The sequence below is a fragment of the Zea mays genome, chromosome 7 (genome assembly GCF_902167145.1).
Source record: "Zea mays cultivar B73 chromosome 7, Zm-B73-REFERENCE-NAM-5.0, whole genome shotgun sequence".
In the NCBI taxonomy this organism is placed as follows: Eukaryota; Viridiplantae; Streptophyta; class Magnoliopsida; order Poales; family Poaceae; genus Zea; species Zea mays.
Window position 1 is genome coordinate 22,870,788 of NC_050102.1, and position 13,624 is coordinate 22,884,411.

The following is a 13,624-nucleotide window of genomic DNA, read 5'->3' on the forward strand; positions in this document are numbered from 1 at the left end:
AAAGTACTGATAACTCTCTCCCTCTCTCACTAGTGAGCGGACCTCGCTCGTCATCTTCTTCCTTTTCACCTCTCTCATAGACAAGCCCACCCATGTGTCCTTTAGTTACTAGCACCCGTCGATAATGGTGGCTTATTCCTCCCTAGTCCGGCAGTATCTAGGAGCGCACAAGCTGCATGGGCACCATCATCGTCATGTAACTCCGCTACCATCGTGCGTGGTCCACATGTGGTAGATGGAAACAAAGAGAGAACTACCGAAAGAGGGTTGCCAGTTCACCGACAAGTGGTCGCTGAACTAGAGTCACAAGTTATCGGTGTCAAAGCATCCGCGAAGCTTCTCCGCACTTATGGAGAAAGTAATTAACACAACATAATTATTGGTAGATGGATATTTTTTGAACAGTCGAAAACCAAAAGCGAAGTTAAGGGTGTTGTAAAATTTATACTAAATAAAACTGGGTTCGATTGTATGTTTAGATAAGACCCAACTCCTTTTTGGTTAACTCTTTAACTTTTGAAAAAACAAAAAAAAGATTGAGAAGACCAAACAAAAGAAATCTTACATGCGAGCTATCTGTTTCTTACTTTTGAATTTTTAAACTCTACTATATAAAGCACCAGTTTCCACAGTTCCACAGTCTTCGTGCATCACCCTTCTCTATCCTGCTTTAGTTTAAACCTTGTATGTTGGTTTCAAGGTCACATCTACCTAACCAATAGAACATATTTTTGTATTTTATTAAAATAAACTATATTCATGTGATATATAGAAACGTAACAACATATAACAGATGACTAGTCTCTACTATACAAATCACTAGCTTCCATCCATGTGATATATAGATCGTACAAATATACGTCAACTGACTTGTCTCTATTTCCATCATCGTCGTGCTCCCTACAAAAACTGAAATTATGCACAAGTGAGGATTTAAACTATAATTGTTTGCTCAAAACACAATTCATACCTACTTAACCAACAAAACACACGTGTCTTTACATTTTATAGTTTATATTTATAGATGGAAACCATAACACCGTAGGGACACTTTGCCAGTAACTAAGGCGTCACTAAAGCACCGGTTTTTTCAGTGGTAGAGCGTTTTTTTCCAGTGGTAGAGCGTGGGTTATCACTTTAACTCATGAACGTGGTTTTAACATTTTATTCATAATATATGTAACTATAAAACGATTACTTGTAAGTCTACAAAATAGCCAAATATATTATTGTTGTATTTGGTTCGAGATACTAAAGTTTAGCCCATGTTAAGTACGAATATTAATTATAGTCTAATTATATAGATGAGGACTAAATGTGAGATCAATTTTTTAATCATAATTGATTAGCAAATATTTATTGTAACATTACATGAGCTAATCATAAACTAATTATACTTAATAGATTTATTTTATCATTTAGTTCTTATCTGTATAATTAATTTTGTAATTAAAATATATTCTAAAATTTAGTAGCGACGACAACTAAAGAGACGCTATATATATGCGAGGGTCTGCGCGGCTGTGTCACGTTATATGTTTAGTAGGTACAGTGAAAAGAAAAAAGATCAGCGTGTGCCTAGCATTTCTTCCCTGGCTGAAGGCGTGGGTCTCGAGAGCTGCTTAAAAAGCTTTGCACAAAAATGGCTTCGCCTGCGATACCATTCGCCCCCCTCACGTCCCATCGCGCCGCTCCCTTCGTCCTGGGGTGTCCTCCTCCATGGCCACCGCCACCGCCGCCTGCCGCTCGCCCACGGCCGCCGCCGCCGCGCCCTGACGCTGCTGCTGCTGCTAGACTGCTAGAGGAGGAGGCCGGGGCAGGCAGCTCGCGAGCTCGATCGCCTGGCGGGCCCGAGCTGGAGTCGATGGTGCTGGATCTCAATGCCGAGTCGCCGACGCCCGGCTCGGCCTCGGCCGCCTCGAGCTCCAGCGTCGTAGTGGGCGGGGGCTTCTTCCGGTTCGACCTGCTCGGAGGGACACCCGACGAGGAGGGTTGCTCGCCCTCGCCACCCATCGTGACGCGCCAGCTCTTCCCCTTGCCGTACCCGGACGCTGCAGGTAGCACCGCCGCCTCGACGGCGTCGAACGGGTCGCCGCCGCCGGAGGTGGCGGGGGCATGGGCGCGCCGCCCAGCGGATCTCGGGGCGCCGGCGCTGGCACAGGGGAAGGTGATGTCTGCGCCTTCGTCGCCCGCGGTTTTGTCTCCTGCCGCCGGGAAGAAGAGCCGGCGGGGGCCCAGGTCGCGGAGCTCGCAATACCGGGGCGTCACCTTCTACAGGAGGACCGGCCGCTGGGAGTCACACATCTGGTGAGCACTCTCGACGACCGCTACAAGCCAATCACCACCTCTCAGCCGCATAATTCGTTTTGTTCTCATCAACGCTTGCACTTAGTAACCGTTCGTTTGTGTCGTCCAATTGTGCAGGGACTGCGGGAAGCAGGTCTACCTGGGTGAGCTCAAATTCTAGTCTCCCTGCTCAAGCTACCGCTAACTTTTAGTCTCCTGGCCTTGATTCTGTTGTGCTGGTGTTGTTGTTTTTTTTTTCTTCTTTCAGGTGGATTTGATACTGCGCACGCCGCAGCAAGGTTTGACTTAGCACTGATGCATTCATATGTGACTATCTGTGGAAATTAATTTTGTTCGTTGATGTGCTACGATTATTGAATTGGATTGTGCAGGGCCTATGATCGCGCTGCCATCAAGTTCAGAGGCCTTGACGCCGACATCAACTTCCAGTTGAAGGACTATGAAGATGACTTGAAGCAGGTAATCTTTTTTTTTGAAAAGGCAGGAGGTCTGCCAAGATATATTGATAAGAAGAATAACAAGAGGTTTAAGTCAATACAGTGACCGAAGTACTAGGCAAAGATCCAACCTGAAGAGAAGTAAACAAAAATAAAAAACAGACCCCACTAAATAGTTGTTAAGGGGTAACTAGGTGCTTGGCCCCTGCCAAAATCCAGGCTGCTGTCTCACTCTTGATTTTGGCAATGATTTGTTGGCAGCTCGAGAATCTGCGATCAAAGATTCTCGCATTTCGTTCTCGCCAAATCTCCCAGTTTACAAGGATCAAAAGTGATCTGATGCCTTTTCTATTGCATCCCGGCAAAAAAGCCAGCTTTTCCCACCAATGCCCCAGCTCGGGGGGTCGCCCCCAGTTAGACGGCTTCAGGCCCTGAACAGCTACCCAGACAGCAACTTCCTCCCAAATTCTTTTGATGAAACGACATTCCACAAAAAGATGAAGCCCCGATTCCTGGGCAGCACGACACAAGACGCAAGTTGGTTCATGGGGCCAATTCCTGGCGGCTAATCGATCTGCTGTCCAAATGCGATTTTGAATTGCTAACCAGCTGAAAAACTTGCATTTTGGAGGCGCCCAGTTCTTCCAGATGATGAGGTCATAATTTGTGTGAACAGAGCCCAAAAATTGTGCCTGATATGCCGATTTGACTGTGTAGCGGTGATCCACAGTGAAATTCCAGGTGATGGCATCATCACGCTCTGGGTGAAACTGGATCTTTTGGACTTCAGACCAAAGAATGCAGAACTCATGAATGTGGTGGGGAGTAATCGGTCTGTCGAACAGCGCAAGATCCATGATCCAGGCATTGTTTGTGACCGCCTCCGCTAAAGATTTCCTCTTATTTCTTGATATAGAAAAGAGACGAGGCGCCAAGTCCTTTGGCCTTTGCCCCCTCACCCAAGCGTTGCCCCAGAAGGAGATTTTAGAACCATCACCAATATCAATGGTCGTCGATGCCGCAAAAAGCAGTCTATCAACATCAGAGCAAGGAATCTCTAAGTTGTCCCAAATATTCTGTGATGAGGTGCAATTATGCCAGAGCCATCGCGCGCGCAAGGCACGCGCAAAAGCGCCCAAGTCAAGAACTCCCAAGCCCCCAAGGGATTTTGGCCTCGCCACCCGTTTCCAGTTGACTTTGCACTTTCCGCCCGTCAGTCGTTCAGAACCAGCCCAAAGGAATTGTCTTCTTTTGGAGTCTAGAAGGCTAATCGTTGCCTTGGGAGCATTAAGGGCGGTTAATAGATAAATTGGTTGTGAGGTAAGCACTGTTTTCACCAGATTTAAGCGCCCTGCCACTGAGAAATTTCTCCCATTCCAGCTGCTCAGTTTGTTCAATACTTTGTCCACCAAAAACTGGAAGTGCTCCTTCCTGAGTCTAGTTGTGGAGAGAGGGAGGCCCAGGTACCGGATCGGGAAGGTTGCTCTTCTGGCTGGGAAGCAACTAAGGATGTCATCAAGGGGTAGCCCCTGGCAACGGATTGGGACGATCATGGACTTCTGAAAATTGGTCATCAGACCAGAGGCCTCGCCAAATGAGGTGAGCAACTTGACAATTGTCTCAATATCCTCTTTTTTCGGCTTAACAAACAAAGCTGCATCATCAGCATATAGCGAGATCCTAATGCTGGGCGAGCTGTTTCCCAACTTGCTCAATGCTCCACTGTCCGCGGCGATCTTTAGAATTTTTTGCAAAGGGTCTATCGCCAAGACGAACAGAAGAGGGGAGAGAGGATCGCCTTGCCTGAGACCTCTCTCATGATGAATAGGAGGGTTAGGGACCCCGTTAACGAGCACTCTTGATGTTGAGGTGGAGAGGATAGAAGCGATCCAGTCAGTCCACCTCACAGGGAATCCCAAATTGCGGAGTAAGGCAATCAAGTAATCCCAGCGGACGGAGTCAAAAGCTTTTTCAATGTCTAGCTTGAGGAATAGCGTGGGCGAATTAATACGCTGGAAGCGCCTAACAGCGCTTCTAACTGCAAGGAAGTTTTCATGAATGCTCCTTTTTTGAATGAAGGCACTTTGGCAAGGTGAAACTAACTCATTCATTCTCGGCGCCAGACGAAGAGCCAGGGTTTTGGTGATAATCTTAATGAAAGAATGGATGAGGCTTATAGGTCTGAAGTCCCCAGCTACCTCCGCGCCTTCCTTTTTGGGGATTAGAATGATGTTTGCTGAATTGATTAATTGGAGGTTGAGGCATCGATTATTATAGAAAGCATTCACTGCAGCCATGAGATCATGTCTTATAATGGTCCAACAAGATTTAAGGAAAACACCAGTGAAGCCGTCCGGCCCTGGAGCCTTATCTCCTGGTAAAAGATCAATACTTCTCTTAATTTCCTCCTCGGAGAACGGCGCGTCGAGGCTTGATAGATCAAACTGCTGGTCAGAGATAATGTCCCAGTTAAGGTCGATAGATCTAGGGGTTGGCCGCTTTAAAGCATTATGGAAGAAATTTTGTAGCTCTTGCGCTTTTTCATTGTGCGAGAAGACCCACCCATTACCGCTCCGCAACCGTTGAATGAAATTTTTTCGCCTCCTGGAGCCAGCTTTCCGGTGGAAAAATTTAGTGTTGGCATCTCCGAATTTAAGCCAAAGCATGCGTGAGTTTTGCCTGTTTCGTGCCCTTTCAATTACCGCATAGCCAAGGATGCGCATCTTCAATCTATTTCGGAGGTTCACTTCCATGTCGGACAGTCCCCTATTTTCTTGTGCCATGTCCAGTCTTAGAATAACTTCTAGGGCCATATACATAAAGAGTCTAGCATCAGGTATTAACTTGGAGCTCCATTCCTTAAGCGCCTTGGCCGTGAACTGCAGTTTGTAGTACAGCCTATGAAAAGGCTCACGATGTTGGGTCGGTGCCAGCCAGGCTTGCTCAACTGTATGCTGGTAACCTGGTAATTTGGTCCAGAAATTCTCAAATCTAAAGGAACGTGGACGCCTCGGCATAGTAGTATTGGATAGGAGCAACGGGCAGTGGTCAGAGACCGAGGATGATAGTGCATGCAGACCAAATATTCCGAACATCTCCTCCCATTCAGAGTTGCAGAAGAATCTGTCTAGTCTTACGAGAGTGGGATGTCGTCTCTCATTGCTCCAAGTGAACTTCCTGTTTTGCAAAGGAATTTCTTTCAAGTCGCAAATGTCAAGAGCTTGCCTGAACAGAAGCATTAGGCGAGGGTTGACTCTAGAATTGTTTTTGTCGCTTGCTTTGTATGTGCAGTTGAAATCCCCAAGGACCAACCAGGGGGAAGGTGAAGGAGGCCTCTGTGCACTCATCTCTCTTAGAAAATCAGGCTTGCGGCCTCTACAAGATGGTCCATAGACGACTGTCAGGTAGAAGGAAGCACAACGATCCTTAAGAGAGACATTTGCAGATATGTGGAATTCTCCGATAGTAAAATTGGACAATTCGAGTAGGTCGCTATCCCAAAGCAAAAGAATACCACCCCGTGTTCCACTAATTCCTTCCGCAGGTTTAAAACTGAATTTATTAAGCTTTGGTCCTCCAAGCGCCATCACAATGGACCTGTCGACCGTTGATAATTTAGTCTCTTGCAAACAGGCAAGATGGCAAGTGGTGGTGGAGATCATCGCGCGCACTGCATCTCGGCGCGCTTGCAAATTTAAACCCCTAACATTCCAGCACAGGATGCTAAAGTCAGACATGGAGGAGAAAAGCACCCCGATTAATTGCCGACAGCTGGATGAAATTGCAGCACTGCACAATAATGACAGTGAAACATAAAGGGGCCACCAGGGCCAACACAAGCATGGCTGTTATAGGTCTGAAGCAAAACAGCAACCCAATACAGTCCAGGGTGCTCACAAAAGTAGTAGAAACTGAGCTGAGACTCATTGACATAACAAAAGCAGACCCTCATCATCTAACATGGAGCTAAAACAGCCATCAATCAAGCCGCAGTAACTGCTCTGGCCTCTGCATGCATGGCGTCCACCTCCTCTTGGATCTCAGCTATAGCATCTCCAGCAATTCCCAGCAAGGCCTTGTCGAGGCGAACTGTGTCTGGCGTATCCAGATTGAACAGAGCATCTAGGGCCGTCCCCATCTCCACAGTCAGTGGCTTCTTGAACCAATCCTGAAATTCCTGCAAAGCAGTATTAAAATCAGCAGCGTCATCTTTTGCCAAGAGACCAAGCTTGCGGCAGAGGACGCGCTGGGCCCGTTGCATGACATTCGTTCGAGGGCCGTTGGCAAGTCTGGCGCTACGACGTACCGTCGAAAGGTTGAAGCCGTGTCGCTGCTTGATTCTTCTAGCAGGTGCTGCAGGAATAGTAGACAGAGTGGTCGCTGGTGTTGTTACCCCCTCCGAAGGATGTAGCACTGGTCGCTCGAGTATGGCAGGCGAGGGCTTGGTGAATATGGTGTTGAGTAGATGGCTTTGCGCGGTGGTTGACACCGCAGCAACATCTGTTGAAGGTTCATGCACCGCAGCTATCATCCGAGAGGAAGCGTCGACATTGGAGTCCTTTACAGCTTCGGCGTTGTAGCCCGCAGCAACCGTGCTGCAGGGAGAGCCTAACAGCACATGGTCCTCCTCAGACTGCACCAAAGGCAGTAGCTGCATAGCAGGGCATGTTGGAAGGGAATCAAGAATAGTTGTGAATGCTCGCTGCACTGGGATGAGACTTACGTTGTCTGCGAACTTCATCCTGCTGCCATCCCAGACAGCAAGGTTGCTGTCGCCAGCAGCAGCCCCAGGGACCGGATCGACTTGGCCCTTAGGCACCAAGCGCGGTCGCCTTCGGTACACGCAGCCAACGCGGTAACGACCTTTAGGAAGAGCTGCAGCCTTCACAGCAGGGCGCGGAGAACCGTCGTTGCCACCACCGCGTGAGCTGCGGATGCCGGGACTGCAGGCGCTTGGTGGAAATCTGGGGCGAGCAGGATGCCGTGGGGGGGTCGCTGAACGGCCACGCCGGACAGCAACACGGGTGGAACGGCGCACACGGCTGCGTCCACGTATCGCCGGGTCACGACCAATCGCCGGGTCACGGCCAACATGTGGCGTAACCAACGACGTGCCTCCGGCATGACGAGGCTGCTGATCGCCATGAAGGTGGTGACGAAGTTGCTGATCGCCGTCGAGGTGGTGACGCCGCCTGGGTGAGTCATGGCGCTGGCCATGGCGCGACCCCGAGCGCTCCCGCTCGCGGTCCCTGGGAGCCCGCGAGATGCTACGAAAGAGCCGGGAGCTCCAACTGTCGTCGCGTCCTGGGCGGCGACCACGACGGTCACTATCACCATCCTCATCCCTGCGACGGTTGCTGCGAGGTGGTGGAGGGTCGTGACGGTCACGTGGTTCGCACTCGCCGTCAACAACACCAAGCCTCCAATCATACGCACGTGAATGCCCATGGCCATCCCTGGTAGGGGGGTCTTCCACCATATCAAGGTGGACGATGACCCTGAAGGTTAAGCCGCTACGCCCCGCCGGTGTCGCGTCGTGGGCAGTGCTGCTCCTGTCAACAATGGTCAGCCACGTTACCTTAGGTATGTCAGACGGGTTTCGCGCCCACGCCCACAGATTGAGCGTCGTAGCATCCTCCATTCGCAGCGACTGGGCTTCAACGTAGTCCAGCACACAGGACTTAGCCACCGCACGCTTGGCGATGCCATCGTTCCATGCGTGCAGAGGGATGCCTTCCAGGCACAGGCGCACGTGGGAGCCGAAGACGCTGTGGTCGCCGTGGACGGGGAGCTGCCACGGCCTGACGCGGATGTCGATGTTGTTGTAGGTGAAGTCGCGCTGCGCCACAGCCGTGTCCCGGTGATGCTGGTGTTCAAAGGTGACGAGGAAGTCCTCTGGATAGTGTCTCACCACCTTGATGTCTTCTTCGCGCATCCTGAACCTAGAGCAGAAAGCCCTTCTTACTGTGTTGGTGCTTGTCGCCGGTCGAACGCCGCCGAGCCAGGCCCATGCCGCGTGGGTGCTCAACCGCGCCAGCTCGCTGTCCATGTCCCGAGAGGACGCGGCAACAGCGAAAGTCTCCTGCGGGCGCTCCATGGGGTTGCCAGGCTTCACCATGTTGACTTGGCGCAGAGGAGGGAAGTTGACGTTGTCGAAGCAGGGAGGTGGTGGGAAGGCAGAGGGGGTAGAAGCAGCAGCACTAATCTTCTTGGGACATTGCCAGGCTCTGTGTCCAGGGCCGCCGCAGTTGAAGCATTTCAACGGATCCCTGCAATCAATGGCGTAGTGCCCTCTGGCCAGACATCGGAAGCATTTACCTCTCAGGCTTACCTTAAGATTTTTGTTGTCCAGATGGCGGAACCTTGAATGCTCGGTTGTTGGCTTCAATGAAGTCGCAGGCGAATTGAATCTCTTGCGGAGTCGCCGATGGACCGTTGTCCAGCCAGGCAAATCTTCAGCGCCGGATTCCGCGGATTTGCTGCGTTGAGGAGTGATGGGACGCAGGCCTGGGTATTGAAGTCGGTGGGTAGCAGTCCCATCCCGGCCGTGCGGAGTGATTTTCGTTGGAGCAGCAGACGCGTCAAAGCAGGAACGATGAGATTGGTCGGCGGACAGAGCTGATTCGGCGAACCTAACTCTCCTGGTGCAGGCGGCCTTAGCTGTCGACGAACCGGCGGCAGGCTTGAGGCAGGACCGCGTCGAAGAAGAAGTCCCGGAGTCAGATCTGGGAATGCGGGCGTCCGCGTCGAATGCTGGAATCTCCACCGAGGCAGGGTGGCTCTGGAGGATGGAGGCCTGATCAATGGGGTGATGGAGGGGTTGGGGTTGGTTTTCCGGCGAGCAGGCGGGGGGAGCGGCAGCGGCGGCAGGTGCGGTGCTAGCCGCCGCGAGGACGGGGAGAGCGTCCATTCCCTTTTTGAAGCAGGTAATCTGTCTGTGTAAGATGTGTGATGCTGTTTTTTTTTCAGTGTTTTGTGCTTAGCTGTTCTTCACGCGGCGCATGTGTGATTGATCGACCCTGATTGGTTAGCTTGTGTGCTCCTAGATGAGGAATTGGACTAAGGAGGAGTTTGTTCACATACTCCGACGTCAAAGCACTGGGTTTGCCAGGGGGAGCTCAAAGTACCGCGGTGTGACACTACACAAGTGTGGTCGGTGGGAAGCTCGGATGGGTCAGCTTCTCGGAAAGAAGTAAGTAATCTTGACACCTAGCTTTAGTCTAGTTATGGAGTAGCTCAGGCATTTTTCAATGAGGTGAACAAAAACTGTGCTCGGATGAACTGCTTGAACAGAAATTGGCAGTTAATATTGAGATGGAACATAGGTACTCCATGCTTGTAGCTTCTGTGGGGTCAAAAAAAAATGCAAAGCTGAGTGGTACAGTAATGTATTGGAAGGAGCATGTTATGCTTTCTTTAGCATTTCATCCTAACCGTTAACTCCCAAGAAATGGTTTGTTTAGCCCTGCATCCTTGTGTGAACACTAACTCTTAAGTTATCAATTAAAGGCTGCATTCTCCGATCTTGATTAGTCTGGTAATACAGTGATTGAAAACTGCAATCCACGTGCAGTATACTGGTATAGCTCTAAGTATCACTCTGTAAATTTACTAAGAGATGGTATTCATGTGCAGGTACATCTACCTTGGTCTATTTGACAGTGAAATCGAAGCAGCAAGGTTCAGTTAGCAGTATTGTGCACTTCTTTTAAATTTTTCGTATATTCATGGATGCTAACAACTTAAACTCTCACGCACTTTGATCTCTTTGTTGATTCTGTAGAGCGTATGATAGGGCAGCCATTCGCTTCAATGGACCGGATGCTGTTAGGAACTTTGATTCTGTTTCCTATGATGGAGATGTCCCACTTCCACCTGCAATTGAGAAAGATGGTACAATTGGACTATTGTACTTAGTTTTGCATGGCGTCCATTAGACGATCCTCTACAATCTCACTGGGATTAATTGTTCTTAGCAGTGGTTGATGGAGACATCCTTGATCTGAATTTGAGGATTTCACAACCTAACGTGCATGATCTCAGAAGTGATGGTACCCTGACTGGTTTTGGATTAAGTTGTAATTCTCCTGAAGCTTCAAGCTCCATTGTTTCTCAGGTAAATATAATACAACTTTATGTGTACAGCTTGAAGAGTTCTGATAGCAATTTGGCACCTTTATCACGTGATGCACGCCTAAGCCAGAAAATTCCAAGTTGGAAAGCTCAGTTTATTTGGTTCAAATTGTGCTAGGCGAGGTGGTATTGAACTCACTGGATCTTTTTTTTATTTATTTGGTGTTGTAGCCAATGGGCCCCCAGTGGCCTGTCCATCCTCACAGCAGATCGATGCGGCCCCAGCATCCACATCTGTATGCATCTCCTTGTCCAGGCTTCTTTGTGAACCTCAGGGTAACTCTTACGCTCATGTTTTTTTCGTGTTCTGTCATGGCAAAGTGTAGTTATAGTTACCACTGACTTTTGAACGCACAATTATGAAGCACTCATATAAATATTGCTAAAAGCTGTGCAGAATTTTTCTTATATCTAGTATTATGCTTTCACGTGCGACCTTTGACATTTACAACGTAGCTCAATTCGAGTATGTTGTTTCCTTGATGTTTAGTTTTTTTTTCTTCTTCTTCTTCCCCCGTGGACCGTGGTACATACATATTTCTCCATTCAAATAGTACTGTACCGTTCTTGAGGTGGAGATGGTTGGATGTATTTATACCTGTAGCTGTAGTATACTGTACTCCCCATATATAATAAAAAGTAGGTGTGAGTACTGTTGTGCTTGTGAGCTGCGATGCATGGTTCGATCCAATCAAATGAGTCTCTGTCAGCCTGCAACACTTTGCATGAGCCATAGCTATCGAACTTTTTTGCAGTAGTCCACGATGGCACGGGCATCGACATATCGAGGTGGTACTTTGTTGTTGCACCTGCAGCTTTAGCGTTGATGCTATAGGTTTACTCCTACATGAATGCTCACACCCCCTTATGTAATGTACTCCGTATAGTAATATCTGGTCGAGCCTGCTCTGCCTACATAGCTAGCCGCCGCTGCCCCGCTTCGCAGGAAGAACAATCGAAATCATATAACTAAACATTAAGGGCGTGTTTTGGATCATTTGGACGAGAGTTTTAGTCGGTCGCATCAGATGCTTGGATGTCAATTAGAAAGCCTAAACTTTATTCAGCTAGTTGTTAAATTAACTGCATAATCTGTGGCTAATTCGCGAGATGGGATTTATTAGGCTTAATTAATCCATGGTACCTAATGGCTGAGAATGAGATGCTTAGGTGTGTACTACGAGTCAAGATTGACTACTGACGCATCTCTCGTCCTATGTATGGCAATGGCAACTGCAGGAGGCGCCTATGCAGGAAGAGGAGAACCGGTCCGAGCCGGCGTGTCCCCAGCCGTTCCCCTCCTGGGCATGGCAAACGCAGGGCTCCCGTGCCCCAGTTCTCCCTGCCACCACTGCAGCATCATCAGGATTCTCTACCGCCGCTGCCACCGGCGTGGACGCGGCCACAGCCGGCCACAGCGTGCCGCCGCCGTCTGGTAGCCTCCGGCAGTTCTCGGGCTACCACCAGCTCCGCTTCCCCCCAACCGCCTGACGGAGACAGACCACCTCCTGTTGAGTTGGCGGCGGCGGCGGCGTCTCATAGCTGGCCGGTGGTTGGCTGGCTGCCCATGCAACGCCACGCCGGTGGGTGCGGGTCGGTATTCGGTAACAGTCGCCACTGTTGGGTATGGTTTTGTGGGACTACAGAGGATGCAGTGATCTCTCGCTGCTGCTGTGTGCTGTCTCTCTCGCTCCCTCTACCCACCCACACCTGTTTGTAATATGAATTTATCGCCCTCTCGCGCTCGTGATTCGTCCATCTTCGTTTCGTTTTGATGGCCACCGGATGGGATCATGAGCGTGTTGCGAGAAATTGTGTAATAAACCATGCGTATTTTTATTTATATTTATTTATTGTGACGATGGTACATGATAGGAGTAGTACCATACGCTTACTGCTGGTAGAAGAGTTGCTGTGAACAGGAGTGGTGGGGTGGGTGAGGCCAAAGCCAAGGCCAATCGGCAAGCCTGGGCCGGGCCTATCAGGCTATCAGCCAATGCCTTTCCCTCGCTGTCCAGCAACTATTCCTTTGCCTATCCGGTCCGCCATTGCTCTCTCTCTCTCAGTTCGCAGTCGCAGCTCAGTGTCAGTGGCCACAGTGCTGTGCCACTGTTACTCTGGCACATCTTCTGGTTACTGGTCGAACCCCCGGTCCCGTTCCCATACACGGTGGACGGTGTGTGCCTGCCATGTCGCTGTCATCTTCCCGACTTGACCTGCCCTGCCCGTGGTGTGGTGGGCTGGCGAGTGGCGACTGGCCGGCTGGGGCTTTGGCCTGCCAGTGCCATGCCCAATGCCATGCACCGCACCGTTGCAACAAGGCTGCCATAGTGCCATGCAATGCCACTTCCAAAACCGGGGGTTGGCCTGCCGATCTCTCTCTCTCTCACCCTCTGTCTGTGCTTCTGATGCCGTTTCGGGAGCGGTGCGCGTTCTCTGGATAGGGCAGTTCAGTAGTACTACTGTAGTTGGGAGTGCTATAAAAGCTCGTCGCCGTCAGGCTGCTGTTTCCTTGTTTATTGGTCCACCGGACTGCTCCTGCTTTCTCGGCATTGGTTGGATTCTTTGGGTGTTTGTTTGTTCGTATGATTTGGGATGGGTCATGGCTGGCAAGCGGCAGCGTGAAGAGCTGCTTGCTAGGACATGTTTGGTTCCTTTACCACGTGTATATGTTTGCTTTGAGGTCAAATTAGAATGAGCCGTGGTCGCCTCGATTTCTTGGATCACAATGCCAAAAAAAAATGCTT

The 13,624-nt window shown here is 49.9% G+C and overlaps 2 protein-coding genes across 4 annotated transcripts; one reads left to right on the plus strand and one right to left on the minus strand.

Moving 5' to 3' along the window:
• The first annotated feature begins 1,540 nt into the window (after window positions 1–1,540).
• On the plus strand, window positions 1,541–12,744 carry LOC100271892 (sister of indeterminate spikelet 1). 2 transcript variants are annotated; one of them, XM_008652800.4, is made up of 10 exons: window positions 1,541–2,307; window positions 2,425–2,450; window positions 2,555–2,585; window positions 2,679–2,766; window positions 9,791–9,936; window positions 10,380–10,424; window positions 10,528–10,637; window positions 10,724–10,860; window positions 11,049–11,153; window positions 12,117–12,744. In XM_008652800.4, the coding sequence occupies exons 1-10, from the start codon at window positions 1,643–1,645 to the stop codon at window positions 12,366–12,368; spliced, it is 1,605 nt and encodes a 534-aa protein (XP_008651022.1). In that variant the 5' UTR covers window positions 1,541–1,642; the 3' UTR covers window positions 12,369–12,744. The 2 variants fall into 2 exon arrangements, with proteins under 2 accessions (XP_008651022.1, NP_001139539.1); NM_001146067.1 differs by having other exon boundaries at window positions 1,615–2,307; window positions 10,721–10,860; window positions 12,117–12,743.
• LOC103632144 (uncharacterized) lies at window positions 3,036–9,664 on the minus strand. 2 transcript variants are annotated; one of them, XM_035960861.1, is made up of 3 exons: window positions 7,468–9,349; window positions 7,051–7,395; window positions 3,036–6,921 (listed from the first exon to the last, which is right to left on the minus strand). In XM_035960861.1, the coding sequence occupies exons 1-3, from the start codon at window positions 8,860–8,862 to the stop codon at window positions 6,727–6,729; spliced, it is 1,935 nt and encodes a 644-aa protein (XP_035816754.1). In that variant the 5' UTR covers window positions 8,863–9,349; the 3' UTR covers window positions 3,036–6,726. The 2 variants fall into 2 exon arrangements, with proteins under 2 accessions (XP_035816754.1, XP_008652200.2); XM_008653978.3 differs by having other exon boundaries at window positions 7,051–9,664.
• Window positions 12,745–13,624: the final 880 nt, after the last annotated feature.